Here is a 21,076-nt window from a genome sequence, read left to right on the forward strand (position 1 = left end):
TTTAATTTGGTTGAACTAATATTTTAATAAATACCAAGACATTAATATTGATGATTCATTTTAAGTATGTGCAATACTAATTAATCCATAGAGGCCTTGCTGATGACGTCACATTACACCTGATCCGACTTTCACCTGAGCACAACGAAAACGGAGTGCTGTGGTTGAGATGATAAATCTGTGACTTTACAGCGAAATTCATTCATTGAACGACTGGGATAGGTTCATTTTTACAACATTTATCATTCGAGGTGTACATTCCATTGTATTCCGTTTCTTTACGACAGCGAAGCGTGATTTTTAAGGAAGTAAACAAATGTGTCCTCGCCTGTTGTTCAGCGTTCACTTTCAGCTCTGGACGACACTGCTTTGGTTGTCAATACTTTGTCACGGACAGTACTACGGTGAAGGTATGTTACCATGTATTTGAAAATATTGAAGTCTAGTACTTTCAGATTTAGCAATTTCCAACCTACCCTTGCGCATGGACCGAGTTGATCAAAACAAACACAACCACTAGTCTAGTAACGTGTTGCAACGTGCTAGTTTATGTACTTCCATGGGCAAATTAACCATTCATATGCAGTAGTAGGCGTATAGTGTATGTCACTATGTGTGTACACATATGTTCACTGGGGGTAATTTGGCAATTTCTTCTTTGTGAATCCATCTTGACATATCATTATCACGGTAGTTTTGAAAATGGTGATTTTAGGAAAGGTATTCCTCTCTCAAAGTTGTCAAAGTTGAGATTGGATATGGGTTCACTGACACAATCTTAATCACTATTTTCCTTTCAAATTCAATGATGGTGGTGGACATCTTATATAGTGTGATGTAATCTATTGTGTAACGGTACATGTGAAGTCCTGCTTGCACAAGGAGGAAGGAATCATGTTATACGACATCATTTTCACCGTTTTTCTCGTCAATTCAAGTTCACCAGCACGAGCTGCTCTACAAGCAGGACTATCTTCACCCATTACATACATGCCACAAGAGGTTAAAACATTCCCAAGGCAGATTCAATTGATCTGATATGTTGTAAATCTGAGCATGTAATGATGTATGAATTCTGAGAATCTAATTTATTTAGTGCAGTGGTTGTGAATACACAGAAGTAGGAAGTCATGAACTACATTTGTCTGTTAATGTGTACGATTATCTCCTCATTATCCCGCCCGTAGAGTTGTCTCGGTGTTACTACTTGTACTAGTATCTCAAAAAGCTCTCTACACTTATACCGTTTGTACTGAGAGCTTCTTTAGATAGTAACACCAAAACAAATCTATGGGCTACCTGATATCCAGTAGTCTAGATGTTGTTCACAGCATAAAATGGCTCTTTAAAGGCTTACTCCGCATATAAATATGGGTCGCATTAATATGAAGCACATTATGCTAGATGACTTTGACATGTAACACACTCACAGAGTACCCATGAACTGCTGTTTTAGAGAGTATTACAGATTTTTTTTTATCTCCTAATGTTGGAGTACGGTACATGTATTATGAATATACAGGAATTTGCCGAAAGAAATCTCTCACTGTATTTTCAAAACTAGTTGTGTGTTTTGGGGACTGTACTCGAGAAAATGTTTGCTTGATATACGTTGGGAAGTGTCAGACACAGACCTTGGTTTGAAAATTAGAACTTGTACAGATGATTTGATACCACAGGTAGCATCTAGACCAGATATCTAGAGACATCTTCAATTATTCTTCTTCACAGCATTGCATCACATATATGTGTATTGTTATAAAGCTGTGTCCCATTGAAAGCAAGATGTTGTTTTACATTAACACAGGAAGGAAAACCTGTTTTTGACTGATAAGGGATGTTGAATGTCCTGTTCAGTGTTGCAATAGTCATTTAAAATATTAATTTTCTGGTATTTTCCTATGATTTGTGTCTTGGGACAAAGGGTAAATTACTCTCTTAACATTCTAATGCTGTTTATAAGAGTTAAAGACTTCAAAGTATGACTGAATGTGGTTTTCAGTAGTTCATGATTATTTTGTTATATAATTTATAGTGTTCAATTCTCCCTGTCAACTAACATATCTTTTATTAGTCTAGTTCCTGACGGACCGTATTCCGTACTACATTTGTACGTTATCTTCATACTGTACCGGCTAGTCAATCATGTTACTCAAGGCATTAATTATGGTTCAACCCATGGTGGGCGAAGCGCAAACGGCACATGTCAGTAGTAATCCGTCACAAATTGACAGGCTGTCGTCATCGTTCTCATGTTTCTAGGATCTAGGACTGATATGATATGCAAATGTCCAACCAGGACTCCACCTGCAGTCTGTTTAAAATAAAATAATGTGGGGACGCGACAACGTCATCATGTTTATATGAATGCTGTAGGAGGAGCACAGAATTCTGTGCGAGGGTAACAGTATTGATTAGATGGTATACAGGGGTGAACAAATCCACTGGGTCCGGGACTAGCGATTTTTTTGGGCGGACCACACAAATTTTACCTTGTCTGCTCTGTCGGACCAGTACCTTACTGTTAATAACTATGTTAAAAAGTCATCTGAATATACAGATTCATAGGCAAGATTTAACATTTGACATTAGCGGGACCTGGGACCACTAATTCTTTCAGCAGGACCACTGGATTTTTTAAGGCACTGGTCTGGGGACCACCAGTTCACAAAATGATTTGTTCACCCCTGGTATAGTATGAAGATAACGTAGTATGCAATACAGTCTCTCAGGAACTAGACTAATCTTTTTAGTGCCTGAAGGGGACTATAGCATTACAATGGGCTCTGTCTGTCTGTGTATGCATCCATCCATAATATGTAATTTCTCAGACAGGTGATATCTGATTTCTTTCAAACCTGGTACAAAGGTGATATGTCATATGGGAGATATGCATGTCACTCAGTTTTTGTGATATATGTAAATTTGACCGAATGGTGGCCATATTTGGAGGTAAAAATCAATATTTGCAGTATAACTAGAAAACCGTAATACACAGACACTCCATTCAAGTGCCTACCCCTATTATCAAGTACAAGCTTTCTTTTTAAAACGTGACCATGACCCAGGTTCATTTATCAAAATCTATCCAGTTCTTGCCTATCACAGACACTTTTTCATATTTATTTGTTTCCAGTTTCTTTTAAATCATGTCCACAAGTAATGAAATAATGTAATGAAATAAAAATGCAAACACAATTAGATAAAAATGCAAACAAAATGAGAGGTTGAAATAAAAATGTGAACTCAATTAGATAAAAATGGAGACAAAATGGGAGAATAAAATGAAAATGTAAACTAAAAATAATGTTAAGACGTGTTTTGGCACTAATCTCACCTCATAAAATATACACAAGACGTCAAGGAGTACTTTAGTGCTCATATCACTTTTTATATCAGGGTCAATATTACATATATTGTAGTATTTATTTATTGCCACTAAATGTCTTTTAACAGTGAATCATGTCACTATTCAATCACATTGAAGTGAAGTGCAAGTATTTGAGAGGACTGTGTCTTCTACAAATATTCAGTAAGATTTGTTTTTGTGTGTACTACCTGGTTTCTTGGATTCCATTTTGGTAATTTTATGTGTAAAACAAAAACTGCCTGTAGTTTCATTGATTGCTAGTTCTAGAATTATGTCCATAAAAGGAAAGGGGAAATTTTGTTGACTTGTATTTGATGAAAACTGAAGTAGCTAGTTGTTTCAATATCTTCACTGTGTATGGTTTCATTAAATTGCTGTCAATTTAAAAAAAAAAATTAAATGGATTTTGATGCGTCTGATTAAACTATTATTTTTGAGACTTGTGAGCTGAAGTTGACAAGAAGTTTGAATCCTTTCTGCAGGATATGAGAATGAAAAGGGGTGGTGTATGAATAAAATGACTCATCATACATACTGTTTTGACCAGGGTTTGACATAAAAAAAAGTCATTGTTTCTAGTTCTGAGTATTATAGTAGACTGGTGGGTGTATCTCAAACAGGCAAACAGTAATGAAGACATTAAATCAATACCTTTGTATTGTAAACACTATAACCATTGATATGTATCAAATATTTTTAGTGGCAAACTCCTAAAGAGGTACATGTAATGATGTTAGTGTGAAGGACCCCCCAGATTGGACATTTAGAATTTTTGGACCTTCCATATAATCTGTTTGAGTAAACTGCCTTTCCATATCAGCAGGCACACTTAGGGGGTAATCAGATATTCCTCTTTAGTCGCATGATAATATTGATATGCAAAATTTCACTTTTACAAAAATATGTATGTTTTAAAGTCAGTAGTGTTGGATACATTGTTTCTTATTGGATACATTGTTTCTTATTTTTGTGCAGCTTTGGACAAGGATTAGAATTTAGTTAAAAACTGTTAACTGGTTGTTTGGCCAGAACAAAAGAATGAGCCCATGTAATCCTAACACCAATGGAATGACCCAGGATTGAAACATAGCCCTTTAATATAATAACTAAATCTACCTGAACTCCCCACCATGTAAGATATGATGTGTGCCACCCTATAATTAGTCAACACTCATGATTTGAGAGGCCTTATAGGGCTGAACAACATAGTCTACCCACCCACAATGTACATGTATTGGAATGATTTGAGAGGTCTTATAGGACTGAACAACAACATACAGTCTACCCACCACCAATAACATACATGTACAGTTTACCCACCAACAATGTACTGTACATGTATTGAAATGATTTGAGAGGTCTTATAGGACTGAACAGCAACATACAGTCTACCCACCACCAATAACATACAGTCTACTCACCACCAACATACAGTCTACCCACCACCAACAACATACAGTCTACCCACCAACAAGATACATGTATTGAAATGATATGAGAGGCCTTATAGGACTGAACAACAACATATAGTCTACCCACCACCAACAACATACAGTCTACCCACCACCAATAACATACAGTCTACTCACCACCAACATACAGTCTACCCACCACCAACAACATACAGTCTACCCACCAACAAGATACATGTATTGAAATGATATGAGAGGCCTTATAGGACTGAACAACAACATATAGTCTACCCACCACCAACATACAGTCTACCCACCACCAATAACATACAGTCTACTCACCAACAAGATACATGTATTGAAATGATATGAGAGGCCTTATAGGACTGAACAACAGCATACAGTCTACCCACCACCAACAACATACAGTCTACCCACCAACAAGATACGTTTATTCAAATGATGATCTTTGGAGATTTCTTGATTTCACCCTCGGTTATTGTTGTTGCAAAAATGCAGTATTTTGTCAAACGATAGGGCCCTCTGTGGTCAGTGTTTCATATTTTAAAGTTTCATTTGTGCACGCTCACATACATTCATAGTGAAATAAAAATGTATCCTATGCGAAGGACTTGATATCCTGTAATATGATTAATACGAATGTTAAAGATTAGTCTAGTTTCTGATAACCATGTTCCACTTTTACACTACATTATCTTCACACAATACGTCTAGTCAATGTCGTTATTCTCGTACAGAATTATGTGCTCCCCCCAACAGCATTAATATAAACGTGATGACATTGTGTCCCCATGTGATTTTAGCTTCAGTAGACAGGAGGTGGAGTTCATATTTTACATATCATATCAGTCCTAGAAAGGTCAACAACATTTGACCTTTGATTTCCCACAGTGCATAGTCAACAACTCACAACTATAGGCATCACAAGGTGTGTGTGTATGTGTGTGTTTGTGTGTGTGTGTGTGTGTGTGTGTGTGTGTGTGTGTGTGTGTGTGTGTGTGTGTGTGTGTGTGTGTGTGTGTGTGTGTGTGTGTGTGTGACTTAAAGTCAAAAAATGCCTGACTGATTGCCTTGAGATTTGGTGGAGACATTACTTTGGGTGTCTTGATGAAACATTGTTCAAATTAAAATGATCCAATCAGGGGTTTCAAGTTACGTTTACTGTCAACAAAAGTTGGTGTTCTCCAATGGAAGTCCATGAGGTATAAATGCTACGTAACCACTTGGCTAAAGTTCATGTTATGTTCCATTATCCTGTTGAGATGTTTTCATGTTTGAAGTGTGTTTCTCTCACTGCATGTGTATGTCAGATATTGGATTTCAGTAGTGCACATTCCCATGGCATTGGCAGTATTTTTGAAATCTCTGTCACAGCCTAAATTACCTTATGGTGGATTGTTTTACAGTGACAACTGAAGTATCAGTGAGGAGTGTACACTGTCAAGACCCAGGTATTCCTGACCATGCCATCCGTACACCACCAGAGGGGATAGGCACTTTCTACCTTGGTGCAAAAGTACATTACAGCTGTGAAGATGGGTACAGATTGAAAGGTTCAACTACTTTGGAGTGTATTGATGGTGGTGCATGGTTCTCTGATGATGAAAATCCATCATGCATTTGTAAGTAATCAATCACAGAATTGCAAGAATACACTCACCTTTCTTATGTTTTGTGGAGAAAAGTTTGTCTGTATAAGAAATTGTGTCTAGCATTTTATACGTGTTATGATGTCTTTCAGTGTTATTGGTACAATAGAATCCAAGTAAACGTTAAGCCCAAAAGAACAACTAGCATTGGAATGAACAAGTAACTATAGGATTCCCATTCATTGATGAAGCAAAGTAGTATGATTAGATATACTTTACTTGATCTTGTATAATGCCCCATTCAATAGAGAGCATGTGCAAATAGTTGCAATGCCATCACATCCAAATACCTGATGACAAATAGTTGCAATGTGTGCACATCTAAATACCTGATGACAAATAGTTGCAATGCCTTCACATCTAAATACCTGATGACAAATAGTTGCAATGCGTGCACATCTAAATACCTGATGACAAATAGTTGCAATGCCTTCACATCCAAATACCTGATGACAGTTATTAGAGGTTGTTAAAACATAGATGAATTCTGTTATATCCTTAAAGATGCGTATCATACTCTATAATGAAAAGTTCGGGGACTTCCTTTCCCATAACACAATTTTCTACATGTTTCAATTTAATCCTGGGAAACCATATAACATGTAATCATAGTTGTGCACATTTAGGTTTTTTACAAAAACAGTCAACCACGTGGTGATAATAAGCATAACAGTACTAATAAAGTTCAGTAGTGCTGTAGGCATGGTGTGGTGTCTGTCTGTCTGTCTGTCTGTCTGTCTGTCTGTCTGTCTGTCTGTCTGTCTATCAGTCTATCTGACTGTGGATGATGTGTGTGGGTGAACAACCTAAGCTGAAAAACCACCGGACCGATTGCCTTAGTATTTGGTGGGAACATTACTTGTGGTGTGTAGTTTGGAAATTGTTCAAAGCAAAATGATCACATCAAAGGTGTGTGATTTGGTCAAAACTCTGAAACACCAAAACTATAGAGTAGATTAGTCCAAAATTTGGTGGGAACATTCTTTTGTGTGTTTAGATTAAGAATTGTCCATCACATCAGTGATATGCAAATTAGGTCTAAAAATGTGTCTTTTTTGTCAAAAATATATAATTCCAAAAGTACTGAGCAGATTGGGCTAAAATTTAATGTGGATGCATCTGGGGATACGTAGATGAAGGTGTATTCACCAATTAAAAGCAGTTGGTGTTGCTATGAACTAGAAGTCAATTCTTTTGTCATGTGAATCTTGATACAATTAAAATTTGATTTTTACAGCTAACCAGCCTTGTCTCATCAACATAATTGAAAATGCCAATTTTGCTAGCAATGACTTCACAGATGGGTCTCACAGAAGTGGTGTCAAAGCAGGAGGCGTTGTGTCTATCTCATGTGATACAGGCTTCTACTTGTCTGATCAAACCTTGAGCCAAAATGTGTGTGGAAAGAATGGCAAGTGGGCATATGTATGGCCACAATGTATTGGTAAGATATGCTCACAGTTATTTCATTTAGCTTGTATATATTCTTTTAGCACAGTAGTACCAACAACCATGGATCTTTAAGTCCAGTTCTTGTCTTTTTTCAGGACCAGATAGATTTGAGTAGTGCTTGGGTACATATTTGGATTCCACTCACTACAGTGTAACCAGCAGAGTAGTAGATATAGTGATCTGAAGAATCAAACACAATATGTTGTCTAATGTCAATTTGTGATAGGTACAAGTATCAAAGTCACAAATATATAACATATACCAAAAAATCACAAAAGGTATATTGGTTATCAATAGCTTATCTGAATCCTTATGAAGTTTACTTTTTATATTTGGCATATTCACCTCTTCATTTTACCAATGTACAACAGGTCTGTGCCCGCCTCCTCCCTCTATTGAGAATGGTTATTATACTGTAAATGGGGGTCATATGGAAAACCAGTATAAAGCTGAAGCTATCCTGTCCTACATGTGTTCAAGGGGTTACTCTTTGGTTGGAGACTCCAAACGTGTATGTTCTCAGGGCAGGTGGCAGGGTCAACAACCTTCATGTGGTAAGGAATTGTCAATTTCTACAATTTATTTGGTTGAATAGTTATAATGGCTGGATTTGAATCTGGTGTTTGCAAGTCTGAGCCTTGCCTCCCAGGGAGTTGAGAAAGTATCAAGGGCAATTGTGGCATTACAGGTCTATACAAGGGTTAATAATTGTAAAGCTCTTTTAGCACAGTGTTTGAAAGTGCTATATACAAACTACCATTATTATATATAGGAGTTTTTGGAATATGTTGTCCTTGAAGGACATTATCACTGTTACACAACACAGACATAACTCTCTATACCTATTTGTTGTCATTTTTAGTAGTAACTAAGTAAAATATGGATGCTCATTTTAATCACAAAATGCTTCATAGCATAGATGTAATAATTGAAACCCAGTTGAGATGTAACTAATTTACTCTAAGTGTTACACATATACGTGTAGGTAAAAACCCAAACCTTAGGTGTGTACATGTTCCATTCAAGTGATTTACCAGTTGATGGACACTTTCATTGTTATTAATTACATGTTTACTTAATGTGATATGATAACAACAGCCCAATTTCATTGATGGTTATGTAGATACTTTGCCCATAAAGTGGATTTATAGTTAATCTGAAAAAGTGTCATGCCAAAAAAAAAGATAAAAAGTTTGAAAGATGATATGAGCTGAAGAGAAACATTACTGTGCCTCTTTATAAATCCTACCACATCAAGTTTATTAGTCTGCTCAAGGTTGAACTTGGACTGTGTCATTATATGAAAGGGGTGGCTGTCCATATATTCCCTTCAAGTACAATATGCTACCATGGTAATGCTTCACTGAAGTATGTTGGCAAATGCTGACAAGCTGTTTTATCCACATTTGCGAAATGTAACCATCAAATCTTATTCTTGAATGATACTGATACAATATAGTGACATATTCAGTACTGAAGGCTGAACTTTTACTTTCTGATGTATTTTATTGCATGAAAAACAGCCCATGTAGTATCATGTGGTTGTAGAACATTCACCAAGTCTATGCATCACATGGTGTGTCCTTTTATGGGTGTGGTAACAAATGCTACACTTAGAGATACTTTGTTGTTTGTATTCCGCCTTACTTTTGCTTATATCAGTAACATAGAGCTCAAATAGCAACAAATCTTTCAATCGCCAAACATCTGTAAGATGTAAACATAATGAAGGATTTCATACCATGCACACAGAGCAAGACTGCAATGAAGAACCTCCTGCTATTGAAAATGGTGACTACATACTACATGGTGAACTTGGAGATGGAGTGAATGGATATCGCAGTAGCACTGAGGCCACATATCACTGTGATCCTGGTTATATGATAAATATAAATATTTTCAAATCACTGGTCTGTAGCAATGGTGAATGGGTAGGAGAACAACCAACATGCTGTAAGTTGATATCTATAATTGACGATAAACTGATTCAAATGCCTACATTCAGACTCGTGAAAAGAATGTGAAACAATCTACTGGCCCTTTCCATTGTAACACCTTTGCACTTGATGATAGAAGTTAAGGTGAAGTTTTCTATCTTGTAAGTTCTAGCATAAGAAAACATACACTAAATTAAATAGACTATGAAAATGTGTAAAGTATGTCTTTGGAAAGGTAGTGATACATGGTAGGTGGAATGTTCTGTAAACTAAACAGCGCCCTCTGTTGCTGTACAGTTTTCTGATGAGATGATATACTATGTTCGTCATTTCAGCTGCAAGTTGTGATATGCCACCAACTATTCCACATGGCTACATCTTGGGCATTATGCAGTCACCATTTCCAGTGTCAGGTGTAGTCACCTATTCCTGTGATCCGGATTACTATATTCAGGGCTGTGACCAACAAGCCTTCTTCATCACCAACACTGTATGTCAAAGGGAATGTCTTGCATCCAGTACATGGTCTGGTAGTTTGCCAGTATGTGTTGCACTTGAACCTCAAGTTGGTATGTATAACATGAATTTAGGGCTGCTGTTGTTGTCTGATGACATTTTCATATACAGAAGTTTGAAGTTAGAATCAAGCTGTTTTTAATACATGTTGAATTTATAACAGTCTTTTGCAAATCTAAACCTTAAAAAATATATGGCTGATTCATATTTTGAAATATAGCATTTGTTATTAGTTTACCTTAAATATTTTGTTTGATTCCATTATGTGCCAGCATAGAAAGAAAACTATGATAAATGATTTACAGTGATAATTGTTGCTGATGATGGAATAGTGGCTCCGATTACCATCACCATGATGTGTACTTGGTCTCATATATATATAGTCTTGTTTTTTCCCCAGAACACACTATTAAGGACACTAAGCCCCTTTTGTAATTTCTGAATTAAGGAAATAAAAGAAAATCACTATGAAAACAAATTCAAAACAGCCACCAGACTATAGACCCTCTTTTTCTGGTCACCAACAGACAACGTCTGGCAATTTTGTCATCTTAGCCCTCTTTTGAAAAATTTCTCGAGAAAAGAATTTATAATGTCTAGCACTTAGTATTTAGGAACAAGTGTTTTCATTTCTATAAAGTTTAAGTAGATAGTCAGCGTCATAGCTCTTCAGATTTTCAATGACTTTCTCATGCTCTCTTGTTTTAGCTTATTGTGATGATCCAGGTGAGCCTGAACATGGTAAAAGGTGTTGTCAGGACAAATTTGAACCTGGTGACAAAGTTAGTTTCTATTGTGATGAGGGCTTCACTAGAACAGGCTCTCCTGAAAGAATTTGTTCCCAGGATGGCACTTGGACAGGGTCACCAGCATCATGTTTTCCAGGTGAGACACTGATATGAAGCATGTTGGCAACTTTCTCTATGTTTTGTATTTGTGCATCAAGAATAGTGTAAAATCACAAATATTTCAAATTGAACTTTTTGACTAGCATCTGTTAAATGTTAAATGCTTGTACAGTCATCATGAAATGGAAGCTTTGTAACAAATAATGATGGACAGAGTTGTCAATTGACACCAGTCAAATTAGCCATGTTGGACAGAGTTGTCAATTGTCACCAATCAAATTAGCCATGTTGGACAGAGTTGTCAATTGTCACCAATCAAATTAGCCATGTTGGACAGAGTTGTCAATTGTCACCAATCAAATTAGCCATGTTGGACAGAGTTGTCAATTGTCACCAATCAAATTAGCCATGTTGGACATTGTTGTCAATTGTCACCAATCAAATTAGCCATGTTGGACAGAGTTGTCAATTGTCACCAGTCAAATTAGCCATGTTGGACATTGTTGTCAATTGTCACCAATCAAATTAGCCATGTTGGGCAGAGTTGTCAATTGTCACCAATCAAATTAGCCATGTTGGACATTGTTGTCAATTGTCACCAATCAAATTAGCCATGTTGGACAGAGTTGTCAATTGTCACCAATCAAATTAGCCATGTTGGACAGAGTTGTCAATTGTCACCAATCAAATTAGCCATGTTGGACATTGTTGTCAATTGTCACCAATCAAATTAGTCATGTTGGACAGAGTTGTCAATTGTCACCAGTCAAATTAGCCATGTTGGACATTGTTGTCAATTGTCACCAATCAAATTAGCCATGTTGGACAGAGTTGTCAATTGTCACCAATCAAATTAGCCATGTTGGACAGAGTTGTCAATTGTCACCAATCAAATTAGCCATGTTGGACAGAGTTGTCAATTGTCACCAATCAAATTAGCCATGTTGGACATTGTTGTCAATTGTCACCAATCAAATTAGTCATGTTGGACAGAGTTGTCAATTGTCACCAGTCAAATTAGCCATGTTGGGTAATGTTGAATACACAATAGTACTTAAATATTTAAAAATTAATGTTAAATTAGTGATACTAGTAGGAACTGTAAATGAGATGAGGTGGAAATCTTTCATCATTCTTCAAATCTTGATAACTGATATGTTTTTACTTTGCAGTGAGCTCTAATGTTGTCACATCAGAACCACAGTCAGAAGGTATCTTCCTCACCAATACAACACTGACTATCGTCATAGCTACAACAGGGACCATACTTGGGGTGCTTATCATCATAATACTTCTCAGCTTGAAGAAATGTCATTATCGTAACCGACGTTTGAGTCGCTCTCTCCCAATGCACCACTCACACAGACGTTCTCACTTGATGAGTCCAACAGACATAGACAGAGTTGCTCTTATTGCTTATGCTAATGGTTTAGAAGTTGTATTACCGTCTTATGAAGAAGCTACAGCAGAAGAACGTCCAGCTCGTCCACCATCCTTTTCTGAATCTTTTGAGCCAAGTGATAATAATAACAGCAACAGCAATGTAGAGCAGAATAATATTCCACCTCAAAATCCACCACAAAATCCACCACAAAGTACTACCTGTAATTCTTCATCTCAGACTAGTCCACCACAAACTCTATCACCAGATCCTCCACCCCGTACTTCATCACAGACTCGAAATCTGTTGTCACAATTTCGTAGGTTGCCACGAATACCAAGAAGCTTACGCATAGGACCTCCACCACCTCTCAGTATGTTCATGGATCAAAGAGAACACCAAGAACTGTCAACAAGTGATGGATATAGAAATACCAGAAACCAGAACTCAGAAGTGGGAGTGCAAAGACAAAATACTGCTAACGAACCTTCTAATGAACAAGCTGAGATAGATTGTCTGAATGTTGAGTTTAGAGTGACAGATACAGCTGCTTTGTTGCAGCTAGAAAATGAGATATCACGCATGAATGCTGAACAGAGTACAGAGACAACACAAGACAGGCTTGATAACCAGGGTGTTAGCAATGATGATGATGATGATGTTGAGATGTTAACAGACCTGACTGAAGAGGAAGCAGACAAGACTGTATCAACAGGTCAGTAGGTTTGGTGTCTATGTAAGTACAACAAAATGCAAGCACAAAATATGCAAAGCTTTGAACTAATTTTGAATAAGCATTGTAATCACAAGGCCAAAAAATCTAATGTCATCTGTTGTCTTTTCACTCACTATGAAGAAAAAGGAATGACATGACAATTTTCACATAATCTTTTTGTGAACTTTCTGACAGCAATTCAGGGATGGCGCTCTTTCATGAATCATCTTTATTTCATCATTTCAATTTGATATGTTGTATAATTCATCACACATTGGAGTTTCATTGTCCTCATGAATATTTGATATTAAAATGACTCTTGGTCAAATAACTTTAAGGCTAGGCATTTGTTTTCCTGGTTAAATTTAATCGCATCTGATGCATCTCAACAATTGTGAAAATAGCTTGCTAATAGTAATAGGATTATGAATCTCATAGTGTTACCTGGAGGAATCTAATGTTTTTGTTAAGTGGCAGTAAGCAGGTAAAATCTAACTAAAATCCACTATCATTTCACTGGGCTACCCCACCAAATTATGGGACAATGTATTGTAAACCATACCAGTTATATCATATTGCATCTTTCTGTTAACAGGGTTCCCTAACTTGGCAAAAAAACACGTGGCAGCCTTGTGTGCACCCTTCTAGAATATCTCCACTGAGCAAATGTTGAGATAAGATGGTTGTCTTTAGTTTATGCTCAGTTGTCAAAACTTAAATAAAATAGCATAAAACGTCATTTCTTAGAACATCCTTACAAGATGTTGAATATAACAAGATGTATGATGTGTTGTCAAGGTAACAAGATCTTGGATTGGTTGTAAATTATCTGATATGACTTTGAAAATATAATTTGCTTGATCTAACTCCTCACCCCTTTACGTATGTATTTTTTACAGACCAAAATGTGACAACAGGTACTGACAATATTCCAGTTACTGATAGAACCTCAACAGAAACTGAAGACGACAGCAACCAGGTCGAAGTACCCCAATCACCAGGACTAAACTAACAACTGAAAGTACTTTTGTTTTTAGATTTTATGATACTTATTAACTGTATCTAGTGAATATGTTAATCAGCCATCATATGTATGTTTTAGTATTACCTTGGACAACCTACTACAGATTGCATATCATTTATAGTTACATACTGCAATCTGATGTAAACTAGAATTTGGCTTGTTTCCAACTCATATTTTGTATTTTCTTGCCAGTGCTCATACAAAGTGTTAACATCCCAATGCAAAGTTTCTTCTCATTTTCATACTTTAAAGTCTCAAGTAGCTTTAACTGCTCATTTTCGTTTGTTAATTTTTGCCCATTGCAAAATACATCACACCTTCTCTTGAAATTGTCAGTCTTACTATGTACACTAGCTTTATGTCTCTAAACAAGTTATAAATAAGGTACAGACCATAATTTTGTGTTTGTTAACAAATGTTAGATTTGTTGGATGTTGATAGGGTTTAATCACTACGCAATCATACATACATAAAAGTTAGTACAAGATGTTTAAATTATGAAAGTAAATATAGAAGAGGAATTCTGAAATACTGCTAGACTCCTCCAGCTATTCTGCTTGCTTTAGAAATAACTGGTCACCACTGAGGGCGCTAGACATGTACTCATCACCTTTCAGCTTTATTTGGCAACCCCCAAAGTGCGGATCAAGGTCTTTCTATAAGACTATAGGCTTTAACCTATCACACACAAGCCAAAGTCATAAACTTTAAACACTCTTATATCATGCTTTGATAACTTGAATAGTATGATTTCCACTCTTATATCATGCTTTGATAACTTGAATAGTATGATTTCCACTCTTATATCATGCTTTGATAACTTGAATAGTATGATTTCCATGCAGAGTATCTTTCTTTGTACCATGCTGTATTAAAGTGTCTTGACACAATAGATTGAAATGTCAGTGCCAACAAGTTGATGTATGTCAGATATCCATAACTAATGTTCAACATCAAAATACGTCATTTCTATTGATGTATCTTTGAAATAATATATGGACATAAAATAAGTGCCAACTATGACTACGTATGTACATAAAACTGGTTTACATCAATTTTAAATTTCCATACAAAGTTCAACTGAATGTTTTGATTTGTACTTTTCATTTGTCAACATGTGTAGATACTGAGATCAATTGAGTACCTATAGACTATTAGGTATCTATTTTGTGTAGAAAAATGTCAACTTGTAGCTTTGTATGTCATTTTGACAGAGATGTTACTAGAGCAACAAGATTTACAGAGATTTTAAGAAAAGCTTTAGATATAATCTATAAGCATTAGGACATTTGAAACTAGCATACTAGAAATACTTGAGAGATTTCAAACTTGACATGACACTTCATATCATAGTTTCATAGAGTCACTTTATACATAGGTAGACTATTATCTAGTATGGTGTATGTTATCAAAGTAATAGCATCAAGACATGACACTAGACACTAGTTACCCTGGTGAACTTGTTGGATGATGCAACTATGTAAAAGGTGGGTTAGGAATATGTCCTATTCTGTTTATGAGAAAGATAAAAGATTGTATAGTTTTACCACTGGGGGTGCTGTTCCACAGATTTTGATCAGATGCATGGACCAGAATCATTCAGTACTATGCATGGATTAGTCTGAAAATCATCCGTTACTAATCTTTCATGACAACTTTTGGTAACATTCTTGGTTTTCCTTCAGTTTTCAATTGTTTTAAGTTTTAGTCACAAGTAGCCATGTCATTGTGCTTGGTACTGCTATGATCATTCTGGCTGGCATACATGATGAAAAGTTTAACCCTTATATTTCCCAATCTGTGCTGCCCTTATGCTGTATTGTTTAAAAATGACGATGAAGTGGAATATAGCCAACTGCTAGCTTTCAAGTTATCTGAATATCTCTCAGGATGTGAAAACACAAATTTAACTGTTTAGTGCAAATTTTCACAAATAGTACAGGTCACAAAATCTTCTGTTTATGTTCAGATGGTGATAGTATTGGAGGAAACTGAAACGAAAAAAAAATCAAGGAGGCAAATTTATTCAGTATTTTGAAAATTGGTCATGTAATCAGTTATTTCATAAATGATACTGCAGTAATTTAGATGATTAGAAAATTATTATTCAGAAGTTTCATTCAACAAAATATTAATTTGATGAAAAATACTGAAATATTAACGCAAAATCATTTGTGTGTCAATCATACCATGGTGTAGTTATATTGTAACTTGAATAGAAACATAGCTTTCAGTAGCATTGAATTGAACTAAACTTGTTCTGTATGTATTGATGTTACTTATCCTTTTGCATACTGTACTACACAGTACGTAGCTATGAATTGGACACCCCTTCCATCTCCAATCTTTATCAGTGCAATATTAGTAAGACACAGAATCATGAGAATGACATGCTGTATTGTAACATTTGTAAGACCCTAAATTAAACCCACTACAATGCATGGGAATATTATAATTTATAGCAGTGCTGTATTGTAACATTTGTAAGACCAAAAATTAAACCCACTACAATGCATGGGAATATAATAATGTATAGCAGATGCTGCTGCAAGTAGTTATCATAATATGGCTAATCTTCATGTATCCAATAATTAGTGCCAACAGTGTGAGTTGCCAGGAGATAAAAACATTGTATCTGTACCACTCAGCACCATCCGGCCTCAGTTGCCAAGAACAAGTGTCATTCATTCACCCAACTCCCCCCTATATAGCATGGCTCAAAGGTTGTTATAAGATACACCTACCTCTTGTACATCATGATTTCAATTATCTCATTATCATTACATTTTCCTCATAACCACGCATATACCATGCTACTGCCACGTAGCTTCATTTGTTTCTAAAGTTTGACTTTTGTACTTCTTCAACTAACATTTAACTAATAACTGGCTAATCATTACTCCACAAATTTATCATTTCAGTACTCACTAGCTTTGGCTACATTGTAAAATGACATTGATATGTTTCTAATAGATACTACTGGTGGTAAGAAATCATCTCTTTACTGCCATCTCACTTGATGAGAAATCGTGAACCAAAATTTGTTCATGCAAATGAGTAAACCTGCAACTGTTTGAATGATGTAAGTGATGTATAAGTAGCATCCTAAGCTGACAAATATACCATATTTGGACATTATCGATACGTAACTGCTCTCCAGTAAACACTAACTTATCATCAGGAAAAATTGTCTTGATTCATTAAAACAAAGACATGATGTTAATGACTATGTGGGTGGCTTCGGTTGAATTTGAAATTTCATTTGAGTAACCTCATTGAACTAGATGTAAAGAGAGATTTGATGCCATGAATAGCTTCTAGACTATACTCCTCATGAAATCACCGACATTTATAAACATTTGCCCATCAAAATTTTTTTGTACAATTTTATTATCCAACCTTAGTTAACAACTGAAAGATGCTGTTACACTGTACTTTGGTGATTCCAAGTATTCTACACTTTATGAGCACTCAGGACTAAAATTTGACTGTGCTTGGGTTGTATGGCTTTACATGTACATAGCAGTTTAACTTGAATTGCTATTTTTCAGTGTTTCACACACACTGTTTGGTTATCAAGAGGCTTTGGTATTGTTTTGTTTATATTCAGATATTTACTCTTGTTTTGTATGTTTACTTGTTTGTAAATAGAGACGTTAACATGATATTAATTTGTATAATGATTTATTTATGTGAAGCTGAGAGGATGGTAATACACCAACAAATTATTATCACTACTCAGCAGTCAATATACCAAATATATGAATTTGTTATTATTATCATAACTACTTCTACATCAACAATTAGTTTTCTGCCTGTGCCACCTGCTAAGGTTTGTCTGTAACTAAAACCATGTACAAATGAAAGAGCTTGATTAGTTTTGTTGTGTACAATGTAAGTTACTTTGTTTTGTTGACCTGCAGAGTAGTCAGACTATATATCTCACCAACACATTCTAGTCCAGGATGGAGGAGCTGAGTATAGGTTACAACATTTTAACTTGTCCATTTTGTACAGACTGCTTTAAATGTCAATCAAAGTGTATAACAGGGTAACAGAGTATCTTCTGATAGTTTTATTGACATTTAGGTTTGTTTTACTGCCAAAAGATGTGTAATTGTCCCAATAATACTTCAGGTGTACTTGTCAATCTACCGAATGAGAAGTTTATCAGAGTAGATGTGACAGGGTGAAAGACTATCTTTATGACAGTTGTATTAATGGTTTTGTTATACTGCCAAAAATATACCTAATTGTCTCCACAATACTTGAGATGTGGTTAGTCAATCATACAAACTGACAGGCTTATCACACTAAGTAACAGGGTAAAACAATACCCTTTGATAGATTGCTTTGTTATGCAGCCAAAAATATACCTAACTGTCCCCATTATACTTGAGATGTGCTTGTCAATCAAATACAGAGTGACATGTTTACCAAATAGTCAATGTTGGTGACTTCATGTCCCCTGCTCTGGATATGGTCCAGACATACATCTATGGTTTGGAGACACACTCACCATGTACCAATTGACTCAGCTCTAAGTTTATCAGCTAGAACCAGCTTGACCATGTCAGTGACCAAAAAGAAATATTGAGGACAAAGTATTATATAGTGTATTTGGTCCAGAACCTGTCCATAGTTAGTTTGCAGTCAGGTGAAGGATGTCCTTAGTACTTTGCTCTCTATTCTAGCTGTTTGAACTATATTCTGTTTTGAGAAGAATTGTTGATACTAATTTAGGAGGGATTTAGTCTGGTGCACAAATCATGAACTTACGATTAAAGGTGATTGGGTCACATTTCATGCTAGTTATTCATTTATCGGTTAACTTGTTATTCTAAAAAAATATATCTATTTGTTCAGATATGTCAGCCTAACATGATGTTTCTTATCTTGTTATTTGAGAGCATCATGTTTTTGGGGTCTTTTTTTATGTTTGTAAATTATCCAGTTTACTATGGCCTAGTGGCCAATTACTTACAAGTTTAGAGAAATGCTGCTATCCTTTGATTATAGCTTTAGATATCCATTCATTATTTGCAGAAAATGACTTCTTTCTGTATGAAATGTGCATGTACACAAGGACAAACCATTAAGTGGATAATTTTAGCTTTGACTTCAAGTGTAAACTCAATCTATCTAGTTTTGCCAATGTCTCAGACTTAGTAATATCTAGCACCATTACTCATAGCTTGAGGTGTCGAGACTCTCACCTGCCTTGAGATAGTCTGATGTTGATTCACTTGATATTGTAACCTCAGTTATTGCTATATATTATCCTAATCAAAAACAAATTTAAAGGAGAAAGGAGCCACATGAATGAAATATTTACATTTTACAAGGAAAAGACAAATAAATGAAGATAATGTTGCAGCATAAAAGAATGTCACTTGTGTTTGTTTACTCTTGGATACACACATATGCACACACACACATGCACACACACATGCACACACACACACACACACGTACACACACAATACATACATACATACATACATACATATGTACATACATACATACATACATACACACACACATACGTACGTACGTACGTACGTACGTACGTACATACACATACATACATACATACATACATACATACATACACACACATACATACATACATACATACATACATACACACATACATACACACACATACATACATACATACATACATACATACATACATATGTACATTGGAATGTCACATTTGAATCTCAGTCAATGAGACAGACTACGCTTGCTTTATCTTGAACTATGCTTTGCTTGGTTTATTCATGATTAGATTAGTGGTGTTAGTCCCCTGTAACTTTGGAAGTAGTGACGTCACCAGGATCCACCACCAAAGTGAACTGAAATCTCAGTTTATACAGAAGTCACAGAGAACCAGTGTGAACCCCCCCCCGATTGTGAAATTACTTTCGATTATGTTTTACTCATAAAAATAGTTCACGTATCATGGTGTAACCTTTGCTGTGTTCGACAGACACTGACAGCTTAGTGTACTAAGCTTATCATAAAGTGTAACAGATGTTGGTAACATTCGGCCATAGGAGAGTACAAAATGATTGCTATCTGCTATCACCTCTCAGCAGATTGAATCACTGGGATCGGACCCAGGGGTAAATTGTTATTTTGTTCGCAAAATAAAATGTACACACATGTGCTTGTAGTTATAGATGTTGGAGGAGATTCTTTCCCAAACGTCTGTGTTGTAACTCAACATTTACCATATATGAATTAAATATCGAAATATCTCTAAATTATATTCTGCCCACGTAAAAATATTCACAATATTGCATAACCCTCTAGATATTAACTCCATAAATCAAAATGGCAGGAATCCCATCGATTTAAAATTTAAAACTTGAAATTAGAACATTTAATTACACACATACTCGCCAATTTGAAGCACATGCATTTCGACACGACAACACTTGACATGAATATCGTTGAATGGTTGTTTTTTCAGGTGAATGAGAGGTCAGCCCAGCCCAGCAGATGAATCGAACCATTAGCCAGTTAACTGGCGTGATTTGTGACTACTCGAAAATACCTATGTAGCTACCCTTGCTTCATCTATTGGAGTGAATGGAGTTCATATTTTTACATAGAAATACACCTAGCATAATAACCCCAGCTCTTATGAGTCTTAACAAGTTTTCACGTTTGAAAATTTCAAAATACCACTGTGGCCCTGTAGACTGCAGGGAGGAGGAGGGAATGTGAGAGTAATCGATAC

The 21,076-nt window shown here is 35.8% G+C and overlaps 1 protein-coding gene across 1 annotated transcript; it reads left to right on the forward strand.

Moving 5' to 3' along the window:
* The first annotated feature begins 141 nt into the window (after positions 1 to 141).
* On the forward strand, positions 142 to 19,696 carry LOC144450223 (uncharacterized). Its single transcript, XM_078140818.1, has 9 exons — positions 142 to 410; positions 6,210 to 6,425; positions 7,690 to 7,896; positions 8,276 to 8,458; positions 9,657 to 9,857; positions 10,177 to 10,410; positions 11,066 to 11,242; positions 12,378 to 13,301; positions 14,201 to 19,696. Exons 1-9 carry the CDS (start codon positions 317 to 319, stop codon positions 14,311 to 14,313), a joined length of 2,349 nt encoding a protein of 782 aa, XP_077996944.1. The 5' UTR covers positions 142 to 316; the 3' UTR covers positions 14,314 to 19,696.
* The last annotated feature ends 1,380 nt before the right edge of the window (positions 19,697 to 21,076 follow it).

Source organism: Glandiceps talaboti, chromosome 2 (genome assembly GCF_964340395.1).
Source record: "Glandiceps talaboti chromosome 2, keGlaTala1.1, whole genome shotgun sequence".
NCBI lineage: Eukaryota > Metazoa > Hemichordata > Enteropneusta > Spengelidae > Glandiceps > Glandiceps talaboti.